Source organism: Metopolophium dirhodum, chromosome 2 (genome assembly GCF_019925205.1).
Source record: "Metopolophium dirhodum isolate CAU chromosome 2, ASM1992520v1, whole genome shotgun sequence".
NCBI lineage: Eukaryota > Metazoa > Arthropoda > Insecta > Hemiptera > Aphididae > Metopolophium > Metopolophium dirhodum.
Genome location: NC_083561.1, coordinates 25062920 through 25082678, shown reverse-complemented (window position 1 = coordinate 25082678; position 19759 = coordinate 25062920). Strand labels below are relative to the sequence as shown.

The window sequence follows — 19759 nt, the reverse complement described above, 5'->3', positions numbered from 1 at the left end:
ATCTCGTGCGCCGCTCACCGTTTTCTAATAGTTTTGTACGCGATATAATATAATATAATATCGTCTTAGAATTTTTTGGACGTGACGAATAATAATATATTATTTTTGACGAGCCGGTTCCAAACAGTCCAGTCATCCTATTATAATATTATGTACGAAATTTAAATATATAGAACCGGAATCCGGATTTGTTAACTTCATTTTTACATATAATATTATATATATATATATATATAAACATCATTAAATATATACGCAGGTACCTATATAATATAACCTTTACGAAATCCGCAGCAGGTTTCAGATATTATACTTATATTATTTTCTAAATCACTCTTCACGTTATAAAATATAGATGTTAATACATTATATAGGCTGGTTTCCATCTGCCGGTTTTCAAAACCCAAATAGGAATACGCATAAAAATGTCGTGTTTAAAACACGTCAACAAGTCAATTATGATCCCCGTTGTCTGGTATGATAAATATTACTGCTGCAGTAGGTACAATATGGAATATAATGTCTGTTCATTTCGAAGACTATAAACTTCTGAATTTTGAATAAATAAGGGTCAGATCATAAAAGATCTAGCGTTGTAAGATTTTTGTTCAATCGTCAAATTTAGGAACAAAATCAAAGTAAAGATAAATTCTAGCAGTAGATTTAAACGCGTGTATGAGACATTTTTCTTTGCCATTAAACTAAAATATATTTACTATTTAGGGTAGGTACCTAATACTTTTTTTCAATGGTTAAAATTACTAGTACCTAATCATAATATTAATCGGTCAAATCAAACCGTACCCACATTGTTGGGGGTATTATAACTATAGAGTATACAATTGAAAGAGTATTTTTAACTTATAGGTAGATATTATTTTGAGCCCATGTGATCAACTCGGTATATTATAAAAGTCAATTTTTTGATCTCACAGGGTCCGACAGTAGTTGTAGGTTCAATCTTCGTTGTGATTGTATGTATACGGTATACTATGCTCGTGAAACGACTAAAAAGTTGGAGGGCGCGCGCCATCATCATATAATTTCTTGCCGCGACGAAAGGGCGCCTTTGATATCGTTATGGCGACGGCGGCGGACATGAAAAATATAATAATAATAATAATAATATTTCGACTCTGTAAGTCGTGTGTGTGTGTAGTATACGGCAGCGACGCGGCAGCAGCAGCAGCAGCGGTTCTGTCCGCACGACGGCTCCGAGAGCAGCGCTGTCGAGAGCGCCGGCGGCCGCACGGCGTTGACGCGTAGTCCGTGGCCGGTCCGCCGAGCAGCGCGCCGGTCGAACGGACGCGAGAGACGGGAGCGCGGCGCGCGCGCGCGCACACACACGCGCACGCGGACCGGCGCGCGGCGACGGTGCACGCCGCTAAACACCAACGACAACTACTACTACGCGCTCGCGTCGGCCCGTTTGTGAGCCGTCGGGCGCGGTGTGTCGTCACCCGTCATCGGCGGTCGTCACTTCTCACGTCAGTCCGCTCTCGTGCACCGTGCGTACGAAACTTCGGACCTCCGCCGCACACGCACACGCGCCGTCCGCGGTCTCGGTAGTTCCGTCGCGTATTTCGCATACACGATAATAACATTAAAACATCGTCGTCTCCCGCGAAGTTCTGCCTTTCCGATATTTATTAATTTTTTTTTTTTTTTAGTTATCCATCGTTTGTTATAATAATTTTAAAATTTGTTTATAATTTTTCAAAAGTGAAACGGGCGCGACATATTTTATTCTCCCAACGGTTTTTTATTCACCGCGAGCTTATGCGTACGTACTTGAATTTTTTTTATGTTCGACGTCCAAAAGAATCCCCGGTCGCACATGATCGCGTCGTTGTAGTAATCGCGCGCCTGCCTCGTCCGGCAGACCTGCGGCAGCGATTTATATAAAATATAATATATATTATATTATTATTAAATAAAATATATACAACTGTCCACGGGAATTATTATATATAATAAGCACAGCCGCTATAATACTATATATATATATATCATTATAATAATATAATACTCTAAACTGATCTGGACTTGTCTTCTTGTGTTCTGTTGCCGACCCTGACCTAACACCACCGACGTCTGGACGCCGCCGACATCGTCTCCTGCACCAAAATCTCCTCCACCTGCGCTCGTCTATCACCTAAACCCCGTACGAAACCACAACAATTATCATCATCGGCGACCTCGGGGACGCTGCCGTCGGTACGCTGTACGGTGGCGGTGAACACGATGTTACCACCGGAGCAGGGTGCCCGACCCCGACAGCCGGACCCGGGCTGAGTTGGTGGACGATGATGAACGGCGGCCTGTACGAGGACAGCCCGCCGGCACCACCACCTCCATCGTCCGTGTCGCTGCAGCCGTCGTCGGTGGACATCGCGCGCGCCGCGCCGGCGGCCGTCATTAAGACGTCGCCGTCGTCCACGCCGATCACGTCGTCCATCACGCCGCCTCCGCAACAACAGCAGCAGCAACAGCAGCCACCGCCTCTGTTGCACATACCGGCCAAGCGGTTGCAGTCTCATTCCATTGGCGGTGGTGGCGGCGGCGGCGGTGGCGGGTACGAGTGCATGGACACCGCCGCCGGTTCGGCGGGCGTCATTAGACATTCGCACCACCAGTGGAACGCGTACTCGCCCGCCGTCGTCGACCACGCCGCGTTCGACCAGTACGCCGCGCCGCCTCATCACCACCACCACCACCACCAGCCGGCCGCGCCGACCTACTACAACCTGGCCGCGGACGCTGGCGGCGGTCACCATCACCACCATCACCACCACCGGACGTCCATGGACGGCGGCGGTGGCGGTGGCCGTAAACCGCCCACTGGCCTGCCATTCTGGTCACCCGCTGCCACTGACTATTGTGGCGGTGGCCTCGGTGGCGGCGGTGGCGGTGGCGGCCTGGCCAGTAAATACACCAACGGCGGCGTGACGCCGTGCAGCAGTTCCGCCGGACCGCCGTCCGCCGCCGACCACCATCACCAGTTCTCGCAGTCCTGGTGCACCAACTACTCACCATACACCACCACCACGTCGTCATCGTCGTCGTCGTCCGTGGCCGCGGCAGCCGCGGCCGCAGCCGCAGCCGCTGCCTCGGCGTCCCGACACCCGTCCGGCGGCGGTCCGGCCGACACGCCGCAGCCGACGTACCTGCAGTCCGGCAGCCCCGGCGACGACCGAGGCGGCAACAACTCGTCGCGCATGACGTCCGGCTCGGCCGACGGTTCTGCCGCCGGCCCGTTCGGCCACGACAACGCGTACCAACCGCCGCCGCCACCGCCTCCGACGTCGTTGCCGCTCAGAAATTACGGGAGCTCACACGATCCCGTCACGTCGACGCCTTACCCGCCAACAGGTACGTACACGTTTATTGATAGTATAGATGGCAATTTAAAAATACCGCACCACGACTCGGCAAATTTTTTTGTGTAAAGTAAAAAATAATGTACGCGTCACACCTTTAAAATATATAGGTAGGTAGATACATCGTTTTACCTTCTCGGGGACGAAGCGATAACAATAATAATAATAACAACTTCGCGTTTGACCCGGTTGCGGGTTCTGAGAACGATGTACAATATATATATATATATAGGTACCTACGTGCTGCGGGGTCGGAGACTTGTATAAAAATTTTGGACATAAATATACGATTTCAAAACAAACACGACGTGCGTAATGACGTAATATATAACCGACCTTTTCTTATTCTTTTTCTTCTTCTCCTCCACGCCCGCTATATATAAATATTATAATATGCGTGTGCACTGTGCAGTACATATATACTGTATAGGTAAATGTGTGCCGCCTCGTATATATAATATGCATATACCACAGTGGGTGCCGCTGAAGAGGGGTGGTGTGCCTATATTATGCATATACCGTGTAGCACTGTACATGACGTATATATATATATAATATTATATACCTGCATCGGCCGCGTATATATATATATATATATATATGGGTATATGTGTAAGTATATGTATGTATATATGGTTTATAATATTATTATTATTATTGTGCGGCGCGAGCGACAGAGGCGATACGTGCACGGGCGTCCGTCCGCGCACAAAAGGACGGGCGGCCGTAAAGTATACGATTTTATTGGACGGGTAGGTCAGCTGTCTCTGCGGCAGTTCGATGCCGATGCCGCCGCGTATATTATTATTATCATTGTGTGTGTGTATTATACATATTATACTTACTATACACGGCCTGCGCAGCATTCACGCAGAGCGGCATCGCGGGTCGGATCGTCGTCGTTACGGCCTGGTATATACCTATAATACCTACCTATATACAGCGTGCGGGGTCCAGATTATAATAAAATAATAATAATAATAACGTTGACGATGACGATGATTATACCATCCTGGTGCTACCGAATTCGTCGTCCACCTAATAATGACGTGTACGAATTTAAATAATACTAATAATAATAATAATAATAAATATTAGGTAGGTACCTATACCTACAAATGCAGCAGCGGTGGTTCCGATTTCGGCTGCGCCGTGTGAACGCGCGCGCTGCTGTTACCGCTCTAGACCAGTTTTTGCGAGGTTTATTCTCGATATATTAAATACATAATATTATGCTCAAATCTACGTGTGATACGCACGTCATTATAATATTATGATATCATTGAATCGCGTGCCTAAATAGTTGTGTGTATATAGTTTGGCGGATCGCTAAAACGCGGTACCGGTGCATATAATAATAATTTGTTTTTATTTGCTAGAAAGTAGTAATGTACACTAAGTATAATAGATAAATACACGAAATAGTTATTACCACCTCTTACCGTATAGCAAGAATATACTTATCAAGATGTAATTTAAAATAACAAGGAAAAAAAACAATTAATTAAAGCAAATAATACAAAATTACAAATAAATACTGATCTCAAGTACCCGTAGAATGAAAACAATAAGAAATTAAAAGAGCTAGTGTAACATCAATCATCATATTATAGTAAATTTAAAAATAAACATTTTTAATTTTTTAGAATTTAGGATACAGTAATCAATTTAGATTAATGTTTTAATATAATACAACTAAGTACTTATAATTAGGGATTTTGAATTACAAAATATTTGTACAAATTATCATTGAACCAATTTTTTACATTATAATATTATATTATAAATACGCGCGATTCGCGGGTTTGAGCCGCGCCGACGACCGCCGCACAGCCCGTCCCAAACGATCTAGGTATCATCTGAACGGCTAATTTTATGCTTATATTTTATTTGTCTCATGAAATTATGATAAAATACAACCCCTGCAGCAGCACCGAACACGATCAGAAGAAGATCAAAACGGCGAGGGGGGGGGATAGAACCGCCGTGAAAATAAAAACCGCCTCATGACATAATAATATAATTTGAAAATGTCATCGGGGCGATTCGATGACGCGCGAACAGCACTCGCGGAAATAGAAAACGCTCTTGAAAAAAACGTTAAAATCGAAAGGTATTACAATAATATTGTAAGCACGCATATGGTCGGGTCGCCGCCGATGCCGACCGATGTCGCGTTCCGCCGCGCGTAATTTGCAGCTGTCCCAGCGGCGAAGCGTAGTACGGCCGCGGCGTCCGCACCCTTGTCCCGGCCGGGCGCATCTTCTGCAACATAATGCGCCGGTTTTCCTGCGCACTCGGCCGCCCATAATGCGACATATAGGTATGTGGTTCATCACGCGACGAATTCTGAAAACCATTATGATTATATTATTATTGTTGTTGTCGTACGATGTTATTGTTATATTATTTTGTTTGCACAAATTCGCGCGGCCATTATATGCTATTATTATATTACACAATACCGTAATAACACAATGATATCGAATCGGCGCGGCTGCGCGGCGGTCCCCGGAGGATCGCGGACGCCGCCGACGACCCATAAGTTTTTCCGGATTAAAAGCTCGGCCCCCGCCGCCGCCTCTGTATCTGAATTTTCTGTCCCGCGCTTGTCATACTATGATATTGTATGATATTATGTGATACATTCAGGTACCACCCTCCCTATAATACTAGGGTATAGCCCGCACCATATTATGTCCGAAATGACTGAATATAACGTCGACCGCGGTCGCGCGCGCAAACGTCGAAACTATATAATATTATACTCGACTAAACTATACTTAGGTGTTTTTATTACCACGGTTCTTGACAGCTTTACGACTCGAGACACTTTTTACAACTGCGACCGCCGCCCGTGCTTCCGATGCATGTCGATCCGCGCCGCCCGCCGTACAATAATATATGATAATATTAGGTACCTATACAATATTATAATACCGTCGGAGACGGAAAACAATTTTTAATTTGCAAACTCGCCAACGATTATGCCCACACTGCTGCAGGTACCCATATATATTGTATGCTTGCATCAATATATATAATCGTACGTACTAAATTCGGTGCGCGACGTGTAACGATAGGACAAGCGCTGTTTTGTTTAAAGTATAATATACAGCGGCGTGTATCATAAAAAAAAATTGGTGTCGCTCAAATAATTTTAGGTGCAGACTTACCCCTCATAATACTGCTACCGACCTATAAAATTTCCTATTTTTCTTCTATCAATACCCACCTACCCATATTTAAGGTGTTGTCTGGGCAACACTAGGACCCTATGTTACACGCCACTGATAATATATCATACGTTATCCATATAAAATCACGATCGCTTAGGTTATAATAGTTAAATCGTATAGCGAATTTAGATTTAAAATTAAAAATAATACAGAAATTATTTCCGTGGGCTCTTGGGGAACAACCTTTCGTTCGATGGAAATTCTAAAAATATCGTTCGTTTGTGCTGTGCCGCGAGTTTAAGATTTAAAAAAGTACATTGAAAACGGTTATGTTTTTCGGCAAGACGTTACTTCTAATACTAACTGCCTTAATAACAAGTATTTTTAACTTTTTCGATAAATGGGTTAAGGTCGCAAACAGGTTTTCATTATTTTTTGTCACTTAAGTAGCCGCGCGTTTATATAGTTATATACATTTCACGGCAATTCCTATTTCCTACACATACTACCTCCAAAAAAAAAATATGGTGATACAGGGCTTAAAGTAGAAACGATTAAATAAATAAAAAGAGTCGACATTAACGTTTCTCAAAAAGCTACGTTTAACACTCAACCGGGCGACTTCAAATAGTTGTCTTTACCGAAAACCTTTCTTTATTTTTGAAAATGCTTCTTACCGAGAAATACATTTCATTCTATCGGTGGTGTAAAGTTTGTTAAAACAGAATAATATAGTATTGTGATAACAACGGCAAAGGTATTTTCCATCGACAGCTTCACCGTGTTAACTGTGATCTCTCTAGTATAAAATAGTATCTCTAGACTATACTACCTATAAGCGTTATAATTTATAATATTTTACTAATGTTCCTCATTTTGAATCTATATGAACTTTCTTCATTTTTTTGTATACCTAATTATAGGCCTCACGTCATGACATACAAAATACACGCGTCGGTAAAATCTGTATAGAGGTCATAGTGCCCCCCCCCCCCCGTGGTTGTTTCTTGCTTACTTAAAGCCCCGATATCAGTGTTGCAGTACAACGCGTATTATTATTATATATAGGAGCACAGGCGACATAATATATTACTGCGTGTCGTTATCGCTACTATATACGCAAATGTTGACGACCACTGACGACGGTTCCGTATATACACGAGATTGTTATTACTTATTACTAAACATCATAATAATATACGTGTGTACGCCGACGACACTATTGGAGTGCCATTTCGAAGGAACATAATATTACAACCATAACGCGTGTGCCGCACACACACACACACGCACACACACACACACACACACACACACGCACACACGCACACACACGCCCATAAACGTGAGAGCGTGTGCGCGCGTAGAAAAATTTAAATTCCGTTTATACTTCAATATAACATCTGCTTATTATTATTAGTTTCTACGCGCGCGACCCGTCTGCCCCCGTCGGCCGGGCGTGTTTTATAATATTTTATATATAGGTACACGCGCGCGTCTCCTACGCGTTACTTTGTTCTATATCGTACGAGTTATTATTATTATTATTTGTAAGTATAATATGTCGGGCGGGAAAAAAAACCATTTTTTAATTTTCCAAGTTGCCGACGGGGTGTGCGCGTAGTGCCCCCCGGAGGACAGCTGCGGCGCCCGTCCGACCGTATATATATATATTATTTTGTCCCACATTAATATATAATATTATGTATTATATATATATACGTGCGATCGTGTGCGTAGGTTTATACTTTGTGTAACACGACACAACCTCATCGTAGGTGATTTCCGACTCGGAAGCCAATATAAGCCGGCGGCGACGCGAACGACACATGCGCATATTTTCGTCGGATGAATCCCAATAGACGTTGCATTACGAAACCGAACAAGAATCAACCCTTTATGATGCGCGCGACGGTCAGAACATTATACCTATACGATACTGTACCTACCGATTTGACGCCGTATAATATATCCGATCTGCATGCTGCTTGTATATATACAGTCGAACACGTTTCATGTATTATTGCATAGGTAATAATATAACATGTACCTAACGACTATTTCCGGGCGCAAAATTGATTCACTGACAACATAATATTATAATATTAGAGTAAGTGTACGCGTTGGGTGTTTTATAGATAAAAAATACTAGATTAACGCGCGTTTCGAAATTTACTAGAAAAAAAAACCGACAGCGACGATCTACGCGCGTATATAAAAACGCGTTTTGTACACACATTTTATCGTGTATACCGCGGCCGCGGGTGTGCTGTGCGAGCAGCAGGGGCGGTTTGTTCGCGAATTTCACCCCAACCGCGCGAGGGATGTTACACGCAGACGAGAACCAAATACCACGAAAAATTGCAGATTTCCAACGAAATCGTCACCGGTCCTACCAACAAATTACCGCGACGAGGGAACTCTCCCGCCCATTTATATACGCTCGCCGTATATATATATATATATTTACCTGCGGCGTTCGCCTATATACCTACACAATATATATAATATATATGGTGTAAATGTGTTTATATATATATATGAGGGCATGCGTTAGGTATATATTATTATAAGGCCCATATTAAACCGTGCAGCGATCACCCGCTGCACCGGATTCGTTGTGAACCTACATATTATTATAACCATGCGTTGATCGACGAATGTACCAGCTATATGGCTACATTATATTATATTATTCAGTATATAAAGTTTTTATATACAGAGTGGTTTAAATAAGAATAATATTCAAATTAATACCAACGTTCAAGACGTGTACAGGTATGCGCACGGTCTGTACAGACACGGTATATATATTCATATACATTACAATTCGTATTGTATAGATAGCCATTTGACCGCGCCGATCGCCGATATTGTATATAATAGGTATTTGATCGAGAGCTGGTCCAACGGCGCCGAATCGGCCGTAAACATATCACTCTATATAATACTTGTACAAATCGACCGTGACGTGTTTAATGTTATATCGTTGTAAAAATAAAAAAAGGTTTTCAATCCGTTTACAAAAAAAAAAAAAAAAATAATAAATGTATGTCGGGACTCGGGACAGTTGTAGATTAATAATAATAATAACGATAGTAAAAATAATAACACGATCGACCATCGTTTTGGCTTAAAATTGATTTATACTTTCGATCTTGCTTTGCAACTTGCAATATAATCTTAACACAAGACCCTAAACGAGTAGTGAAATGAAATTATACAGGGCCTATCACGTAATTGCATTATAGCGATAAATATTATTCAGTGTTCGCTACGTTGATAGTGATAGGGATAACGTTAATATACTGACCCGTATCTATTTAAGTAGCGTTACAATATAAATTTAATCCAACATTCCGAATAATATTATCAAAAGTAATCCATTTTCATTGAATTATTAGACGTGTCGGTCACCTCGAATAACCATCTCGTAGTACCTATTACAAACCGTTTTAAAACTCATAATTCCAAAACGTTGTAATGCATATTATTACAATTTAATTAAATTGAAAAAAACCTACATAACAGCTGTAGACGCTGCAGATTTATACATTTTATAATATGTACATATAATAATTACTAGAAATTCAAATATTATATTAAAGGGGTTAAAATATAATAATAAAACAATGCAACTTGCGTGTTATCGTCGCACATATTACACAAATATTTCTTATGAAAATTTTAAGAGCACATAATATTATTTATATGGGTATTTTTTTACTAACGCCGTTCGTTTTGCTCCCTCGCAGGTTCGTTGTCGAGCATCGGTATGGGCGTCGGGACTAACCCGCTGGAGTGGACGGGTCAGGTGACCGTGCGCAAGAAGAGAAAACCGTACTCGAAGTTCCAGACGCTGGAGCTGGAGAAGGAGTTTCTGTTCAACGCGTACGTGTCCAAACAGAAGCGCTGGGAGCTGGCCAGGAACCTGGCGCTGTCCGAACGCCAGGTGAAAATATGGTTCCAGAACAGGCGCATGAAGAACAAGAAGAACAGCCAGCGGCAGGCCGTGCAACAGCAGCAGCAGCAGCAACAACAACAACAGCAGCAGTCCAACAACAACAACAACAGCAACGGCAGCGCCAACGCCAATCACCAGCATCACATGCAGGTGATCGGCGGCCACCACGGCAACGGGCCCATCAAACACCATCAGTGACCGTCGCACTACTCTGGAGCCGCCGCCGCCGCCACTGCCGCCGCGGCCCACCCACCGATGCACATGCACCACATTCATCATCAACTACAGCCGCTGCCCCCGCCGCACCACCTTCACCATCATTACCCGATGCAATCCGTCTGAGTACTTAGGGCGTAAGTCCGAGTGCGACGTAAGTCTTGACCTATTTCACATTACATAATAGTAATAACACATTCGCGGAGAAGGGATCGATCGCTTTTTGGTTTCGGGCGTATATAACGTGACCGATAATTTTTTTTTGGTTTTCCGTCAATTTTCGTCCCCAAACAAATCATGTCCATCATATAATATTTACGGATGGCCGGAAATCTTCCTGTACGATGTCACAGTAATTAAGTAGGTCCCCATAACGTCAATCGATGAGTTTCCGAAACAGATCTCGCCACGGTATACGACGCGATCGCGGGAAGGGCTTCTCTCCCGTCGCCGCCGTTCCCACGACCAAGTCTCTGCACGCCATGGGTCCGTTAACTGCAGTGAAACTCGTACCACTCGGCTATTCGTATATATATATATATATTATATATTATATTCATAGTTCTTCCATAAACCAGACGAGCTCCGTCTCTTATCCCGAATCTCGCTCAAAAACAATTTCATATATATTTTATGTAGTCAATCTGTCGGAAAAATAAAACTCATCACTAGAAAACAAAATATGATATACATACTTATAATAATATAGGTATGACATTCCAAAACGGTGGGGTAAACGTGGTACGCAGGCATACACATATTTTAATCGTATGCGGTTGATAATATTATTGTGTATTGTCTTAGCATATTTTTAGGTGTATATTTAAAAAAAAAAATACATACATCGGCTCCAGAGTGTCGACATTTTATAATATTATGTTATAAAATTCATAATGTTTCAACGTGTACATACATATTATATATTATATATACATAAAATACAATTTAAGTTACTACGTTTATGTATTATATAAAATATATGAGATTATACTATTAGGCTAAATATACAATACATAACGCAATGTGTTTTTACTATATTATAGATATTATGTATATGTGTATTTAACGAAACGTGTATATGCCGCAATATAATGATGTAGAATATAATAATAGTAGTCCCCGAGTTGGACGCGTTCGAGTGTGATGCGATGATATTGTTATTATTATAGCATCGTCGTAGGTATTTTATTTAAAAAAGTGTTGTCGTTTCTTTTTCTTTTTTTTTTTTTTATTTAGCATCTAACTTAAATAATAATAAATGTAATGGTAATAATATAATGATTATAATGATATACATAAAACTATATAGATCGTTTCTCGAAACATAACCAGTGGTTTTAATATAGTTATTATTATTATTATTATAATTTTTTTTTTTAGATAAAAAACTATCGATCTCCGTCTTTAAGCAAGTTTTAGCGTTTTCTTATATTTTTTTTCTAATATATAAATAATAAATGTGACGTGTAAATATGTAATATATAATGACTAAATAATAACTAAATATATAATATTTATACGCATTACGCATATTATAGATATCGTATACAAGTCGTATGCATAATATTATAATATTATTATGTCTAATTTATACTGCAGTCGATAGATAGTAGTCAGTTTTTTCGATTTATCAATCTTTCCCCTATAGTATTAATATTATAAAACGTTTTTCACACACACGAATACCTATATAAATATACCTAAAATAATTTCAGAATTTATTGATATATGACAATATAAATGAATAACAAAAATACAATAGCTACACGACAAACGGTTTATCGCGGCTTTCGTTTTGTTAAGTTTTTTCTTTACACATTATAACTACGGCATTATATTGCAAACGTGCAATCCTTTGTATAATAGATATTATACACACATTTTTCGTTACAAATAATAATAATTATACGACTAAAGTCTTATTAATTTATTATACATCGCGATTTATGTGTGAAATACATCTGAAAAATAAACAAACATGTATTTTTTCTTTCTATTGTTCTTTTTTTTTACGTTTTTTTGTGTTCTGGTTATGTATGACTATTATTTTGTTGTATTAGTTTCATTATTATTATTATTATTATTATTATTTTTATTATTATTATTATTATTATTATTATTATAATTATTTTCATCGTATAATTATTATAATTTTTTTTTTCGTTCGATTCGACTTTAGTGTTTAAACATTATTTATTGGTGCCAAAATCTATTTTATTATTGTTTTTAATGTGACCACCCCCCCCTCCCATCCCTCTGATCACGCTTAAATCGTCGCGTAGAACGTATATATATATTATAAATATATAATAGGTATTTTTAATGTGCCGTCGTTATATTTTATATAGGTAAGCAAATATTATATTATACAAAAAACGAATGCACTCAAGTTTTTCTTTTTAAAATAGATTTCAGGAAAAAAATGATTTTATTGTATATATTGATATTATAGATTATGGGAATATAAAAAGTAAAAAAAAAAAATTTTGTAATTTATTATGACATTGTATTACCTAATGAACGAACTTACGCGACCGAAATGTTATTTTCAATATTACTATGTATCGTCATCTGTGTATCGACCTAAGTATACTAATAATTTAATGTTATTCGAGCGTAATTATAATATTATATATTATAATATATTACAATACTTACGCATAGTAATAATGTAATATGGGCAATATGAAAAACCGAAAATTTTGATTATAGTCGGTTCGCGTCAATTCTATATGTACTAATGTTTAAAAAAAACGAAACGGATAATAATTTTTTATTATTAATATTGTACCTTGTAAATTTTGATTTATTTGTAAGTTAGTGTAATTTTTTTTTTGTTTTTTGCTAATAAGTAGACTACATATTATTATTATTATTATAATTACGTGTAAATTGAATTCTATTTCAAAATTTGCTATTTACATATTATTATATATTATTTACTATTTGTCCTAAATATATTAACCCGATTTGTTATATTAGTATTTTAATAAGAAAAAAAATCAGCGTTAACCATTGGTGTTGTTATTTACACGCATTAGATAATACACAACGTGGTATACATTATTGTTTGATTATAATAATAATATACAATAATTAAACATCGTCATGCGACAGTCGGATTCGGAGTGTGCGCAGAAATATTTTCCAAGACCACCGCCGCGATTCAGCCGTCCCCCCCCCTAGGTAGGTACCTACGTAATACATAATATTATATATATATAATATTATTATACTTACCTTCAGAGTCGGTGGGCAGAATTGCAGCTGTGGGTGTCCGACGTCGACGTCTATGCATACATATCGTTAATTAACAATAATAATAATAATAATAATTATTATTATTATTATTATTATTATTATAATCGTTGAAACGAAGCGTATCGCGTATGTGGCGTGTAGGAAACGCGCGCATAAATATGTATAAGAATAATATAGGTAATATTTTATTAATAACCGCGTCCAACTACCGTGCAGTCATATATTATATTATAATAATAGTAAATCGTCGCGATTATTGTTTCGCGTGATGTGACGATTGGACCTTGAACGGACACCGACAAAATAATATCATATGTATAATACATATCGTGTATCCTCGTACTCGAGGATGTCACCCACTATACCCCACGTAAGTATAATAATATAATATAATAAATACTTTTGTCTCGATCGACATTGACTTGGATTTTGTCAACGTATAGTCGCATGATACAGGTAAAGTAATAGTAATAGTAATAGTAGAACATTAACAAATTCTATTTTCTGCATTAAAACCTGCAAATATATAGTTTAAAAATCAAACAAGTTTTATATTTTTTCCGCGGCACATGTCACTGAATTTAAATATTAATTTGTGTCATGCGTGCGTATTATACAAGTCGCTTATATATAGTGGAAAGGGGAATGTACAGTTTTGGTGGTAACGCGAGTTATTCCCGTTAAGTGTTAACATAATAATGTATATAACAAAATAAACCAATTTATTACAATCCATACCGGGTAAACCTGGGAAAACAGGAAAAACAATGCATTGCACTATTGGGCATTTATATTTAGGTTTAAGGTATACCTCAATACCTGCGATTACGCCATGTGGCCTACATACATATTATCAATTTACATGGATGGTGATCGCTCTTATATTAAATACTATAAAATAAACATTGTAATATAAATTTACAACCACTACCAACGGTACACATAAATCATATTATTATGCTTGTGGATTGTAAGTTTGTATCTATCTGCAAAAATTGTAGCTCCCTCGATGCATCAAGTCGCGTGTTTGTTCTCGGCAATCGGCTCGGTGGCATATCGACTGCTATTTGCAGTAAGATACATATTACACTTGATATATAGATACGTATAGGTAAGTAGTAAGTACGCTCTCCTCTCGGCTAGACTTGATTTGAATACCGAGGTCGATTAGCCAACGAACAAGGTCATTTATAATTTGTGAGTGACTCGAAAACGAACAATTTTAATTTTTTCTTTAGTTTATTAGTTTATATAGTGCCAGCTATGGTAGATGCTGCAGTGATAATTAACAAAAATTCGCACTTAAAAAGGTATTAATTATGAACAATCGTTTCGTGTATAGGTCATAGAGTCATGCTGTATATACATGTGGACATGTAGAGGCTTTTAAAATGTTTTTGAACATGGTATTTATACTTTTTTGAATTCACCAATTTTTTTTTTTAACTCTTAAAGGGTTTCCCCTTACAGTCAACCCAGTAAGTATATACTTATGCTAAACTAAAAATAAAATAGTTTAATTGTTGAGAGCTGATGTGGACGCAGAATTCACATTTAATTGATTGGTATAGGATACAATGATAATAATTTGCACCCTGTGACCATCCCTGATTGTAGACGTAGTGGGTCTGAGGAAACCGTCTAGATAGATTTACAATGCGTTTTATTGGGCCATTTACATTAATTTATAATTTAAATAATTTTTGACCGCCGATACTGTTCTGTATACACAGGGATTGTTTCTAATCGTTTGTAATTTATTTCAAATGTACGACGTGACAGAAAGAAAAGTCCGTTCGCGTCTCCGTATACAGAATAGTCTTCGACGGTAATTAACCATGGACAGTAATATACTATATATTATACTATAATATATTATTATCTATGGGAATTATATCAAACTACCTATACATCGCCTGGATTGACTGCTGCAGTCGATACGGAATGTGGTTTCTGGCTAAGTTTTTTTTCGAAACCGGGTTTAATCGCAGCGAAAATCTGCATCTGTACACCAGTAGACCATGTCACATTGTCACGTACCCGCGTAACAACGTTATATAATGTTCTACACACTATACACACTACATGGACGCAGTCTTTTTTATTGGGATTTAGTCGTCGGTCTTGTACCGATTTCTAGCGCCATCTAGGTTTTCCAGATCGGCAACGACGACGACGACGAGCGAGGATCACAGGTGGGTCGGAAATACGATATCTTAACTATGCACGCCTATATATAAACGCGTAAAATTCGTGTCGTCGTCTTCGTCATCATCATCATCATCATCGTCGTCGTCGTCATCATCACATCAACATCATTTCCGTCGTGGTTGCGTACAGTCAGCCTCAAGTCTAATATCGTTATTTATTACAACCGAGCTGCTCAGTCGACGACGGGACGTCAGAAAAACCAGATACCACCTATAACACGTTGGTAGGTACCTATGCACCTATATAATATAATACCGGTAGCAGCACCAGGAGCGTGGAACGTAAATAACTGGAACCGAACACACACGTCCGTGGACGGAAATAAACGCGTGCGAATCGGTAAAAAGGATTTATTCGGTCGTTTGTTTCCTCCGGACGTAGGCCGGCGTCGTATATAGGTATTATAGGTATATCGTTAATAATATTCCCATTGGCTATACCATTGCACGACGATGATCATAATAATAACATTATATTATTATATAAATAACCGACACTCGCGCATAATAATACCACGCACGGAATCCGCCGGACGAACGAGTTTACGGTCGCGTATCACTGTATTATTATTATATTATATATTATTATTATACGCACGCCGAAGTACGAGAGCCAAAAACCAACGTAATCCTTTAATCCTTGTACATATCTTTCGGCAATAAACGCGTATAATAACCCGCGAAACCTTAATATATATATATACGAGACGGTATATACGATGTACCACCGCGTGTTTGTCCTCATACATAATATTATTATTATACACATCGTGTTCTACCCGCCTCCTATCCAAAGTTTAAGACTTGCGATGCTATATATGGGACTATACGTTATACTCTGATAGAAATAAGTCGGTAATGGTTAAACTTTTAAAATAAATTGTATTTAAATATACCTACTAAAGTGTTGCAGCTTAAATCTAAGAAGTAGGTTGAGAAACTCGAGAGCGAAGTACGTATATTATGTTATAACTCATAGTTTATTTTGTTTTAACTGTCTGAGTAATCTAAAAAGTTGGACGTACTATAACGGTTGTGGCTCCCCGACGACGTGATAATATTATTCGAAATACGATTTCAAAAATATCGATTGAAAAAAAAATTAATGACGGAGACGAAAATGACGAGACACCCACACCCTGCAGTATTATTGCGTTTATATCGTGTGCGTATTATTTTATTATGATATTCTGTAAGACGTGTCGTGTTAATATAAATATTGCAGGCGTAACTTTACTTATATATTATAATATAGTTATAATATGACTACGATTCGTTAGGCCCAAAATTTTAATCGGTTATAAAATAATGATAAAACGCTAATAAAAAAAAAAATACCAGTTTCTTCCAAACAATAACTATACACTGATTGTCGTTTGTCATTATTATTCTTTATTAAGATATTATGAAACACCACTCGTGTTCCGGCAACGTATATTTAATATAATTATATATATATATACTATATAAGTACATATGTATATAATATACCTACGCCCTACATATCATGATATTTTTTCCCTAACGCGCGTTGTAAGACTTAAGATTGTTTCTATACGAATTCAGAATTTATGCGTTTAATAATTAAAGCATAAACCTACAAAATTGTAAATATTCAAAGTTGATAATATTGTTATTGTATACCAAATATGTTATTATCTTATCCTATTATAATTTTATCGTTTTTACTGATTTTTGAGGTGGTCAATACCCTCCCCCTTCACCTCTTTTTCGTGATCAATACTAGATCTATATTAGATGGACCAAGATCGGACCTCCCACGCAAAATCCTAGCGCCACCACTCCACCACTATATTAAGGAACCTATAGATATACATTGCAATGTGTGCTATGGCGTATAAATTGTCGAAGATACATAGGTGTTATTGGTATACCTACATAATATTATTGGTATGTAGATTACTGGGTAATACTGCGCTAGATATTTTTGTGTAAGGCATTTTTTAATAACACAGAGTCACGATTGGTAAATAACGAACCATTCTGAGACGCAGGTGCGTATATAATATATATTTATTATACTGTTAAGATATCATATCTAATATGGGTAAGGCTAAATCCAGGTGACCTTGACATGATTAAAATATTCACCGGCAGTCCTCATAATTTTTCTAAATCATACCTACATTATATTTTGCGGAAAATTTAATAATATATACGAGTGTATATCAATATTATTTAGGAAACCACTTACGAGTGCTAAGATCGCCCGGCAAAGTTCAAAAGACAACACTATCGATACCACAATATATTATTACATATATAATTATACTGCAAGTAAACGCAAGAATCAAAATATGAAGTAAAGCCTGGTAAATGGTAATAGTATTTTATCTATAATACGTGCAGTTTAAATTATTTTTGACAAGTATTATAATATATTATTATTTCGATATAATATCTAATACATGAGCGTATTTTTATTCCGTTCTCAAGTAGGTATGTCAATGAAGAATATAACAGAATTATTTAAATTTTAAATTCGTCGCCTTTATTATCTGTAAATCTTATATGTATAAATATAATTTTTATATAATATATTATGCAGTTATGATGATAATTATTATAATTCAATCACACAATAAAATATATCTATTATATAATAAAATAAAATTTAATACAGTCTGGAATGTTTAGAACTAATTAATTAAGGGTACCTATACTACCTAGCATAGATTACATTATTTTTTTTTTCAAAATAATAATAATTAACAAATTAAAATTAAATTATTATAACTAATAAATAATAATATATTCACAGTTTTGTGAGTCTTGGTAGTCCTTAAATGTTTGCACTTTTTACTGTATATTACATCGATTAGATACAAAATAACAATATCACGGTGGTAATATTTTGAGACATTTTTAGATAATAAGTTATAAAATTACAAGATCATAAAATGCGGAACAGGAGATACAATTAGGAGTAAAAATATAAATATATACATATTACTTAAAAGAAATGTAATGTTTTGTACAAAAATATGGAACATAATATATTATTAGGTATTGAATTAATGTTAAGGGTAAGTACGCGAGTATACCAATATATAATATTATAATCTTATCATTTTTAGCTACATGCAGCTAAACGAAATATTTTACATTAGTTATATGGTAATGGACATCTTCTTTAATTAAGTTCGAAATAAATGAAAAATAAAATGTGTAGGTACCTATCCATACAATATTATGTATTTATAAATTTATTTACACATACATCTCAAGTATGCAAAACATGCGAGATCATATTATTAATTTGAAATGGCTAAAAGACCCTGAATTAGACACAGATTTCGATCTAACTCGTTGTAAATGTTATGTTTATACCGAATAAAATCGATGATATCTATGATAAATTCTAGTGTACCTACTGCACCATAGGTACATTTTTATTTATGTATATAGTATATTATATATATATAGCAATGATATTCCTACTTTGAACTCGTATGTACATTACCACGCCACGATGTTTACAATCTTTATACATTATTTCTAATATACCTATATAGTTCATATACGCAG

At 37.3% G+C, this 19759-nt stretch overlaps 1 protein-coding gene across 4 annotated transcripts in view; it reads left to right on the top strand.

Annotated features, from left to right (window-relative positions):
• Positions 1-13715, top strand: part of LOC132938656 (homeotic protein ultrabithorax-like) — a 125775-nt gene extending 112060 nt beyond the window's left edge. For 3 of the 4 annotated variants that reach the window (XM_061005613.1, XM_061005611.1, XM_061005614.1), the window contains 2 exons: positions 2263-3372; positions 10315-13715. In XM_061005613.1, the coding sequence (XP_060861596.1) occupies positions 2307-3372; positions 10315-10721 (1473 nt within the window). In that variant the 5' untranslated portion in view covers positions 2263-2306 and the 3' untranslated portion in view covers positions 10722-13715. Of the gene's footprint in view, positions 1-748; positions 3373-10314 lie in introns of those variants that run through there. The other variant, XM_061005612.1, reaches the window with a different exon arrangement.
• Positions 13716-19759: the final 6044 nt, after the last annotated feature.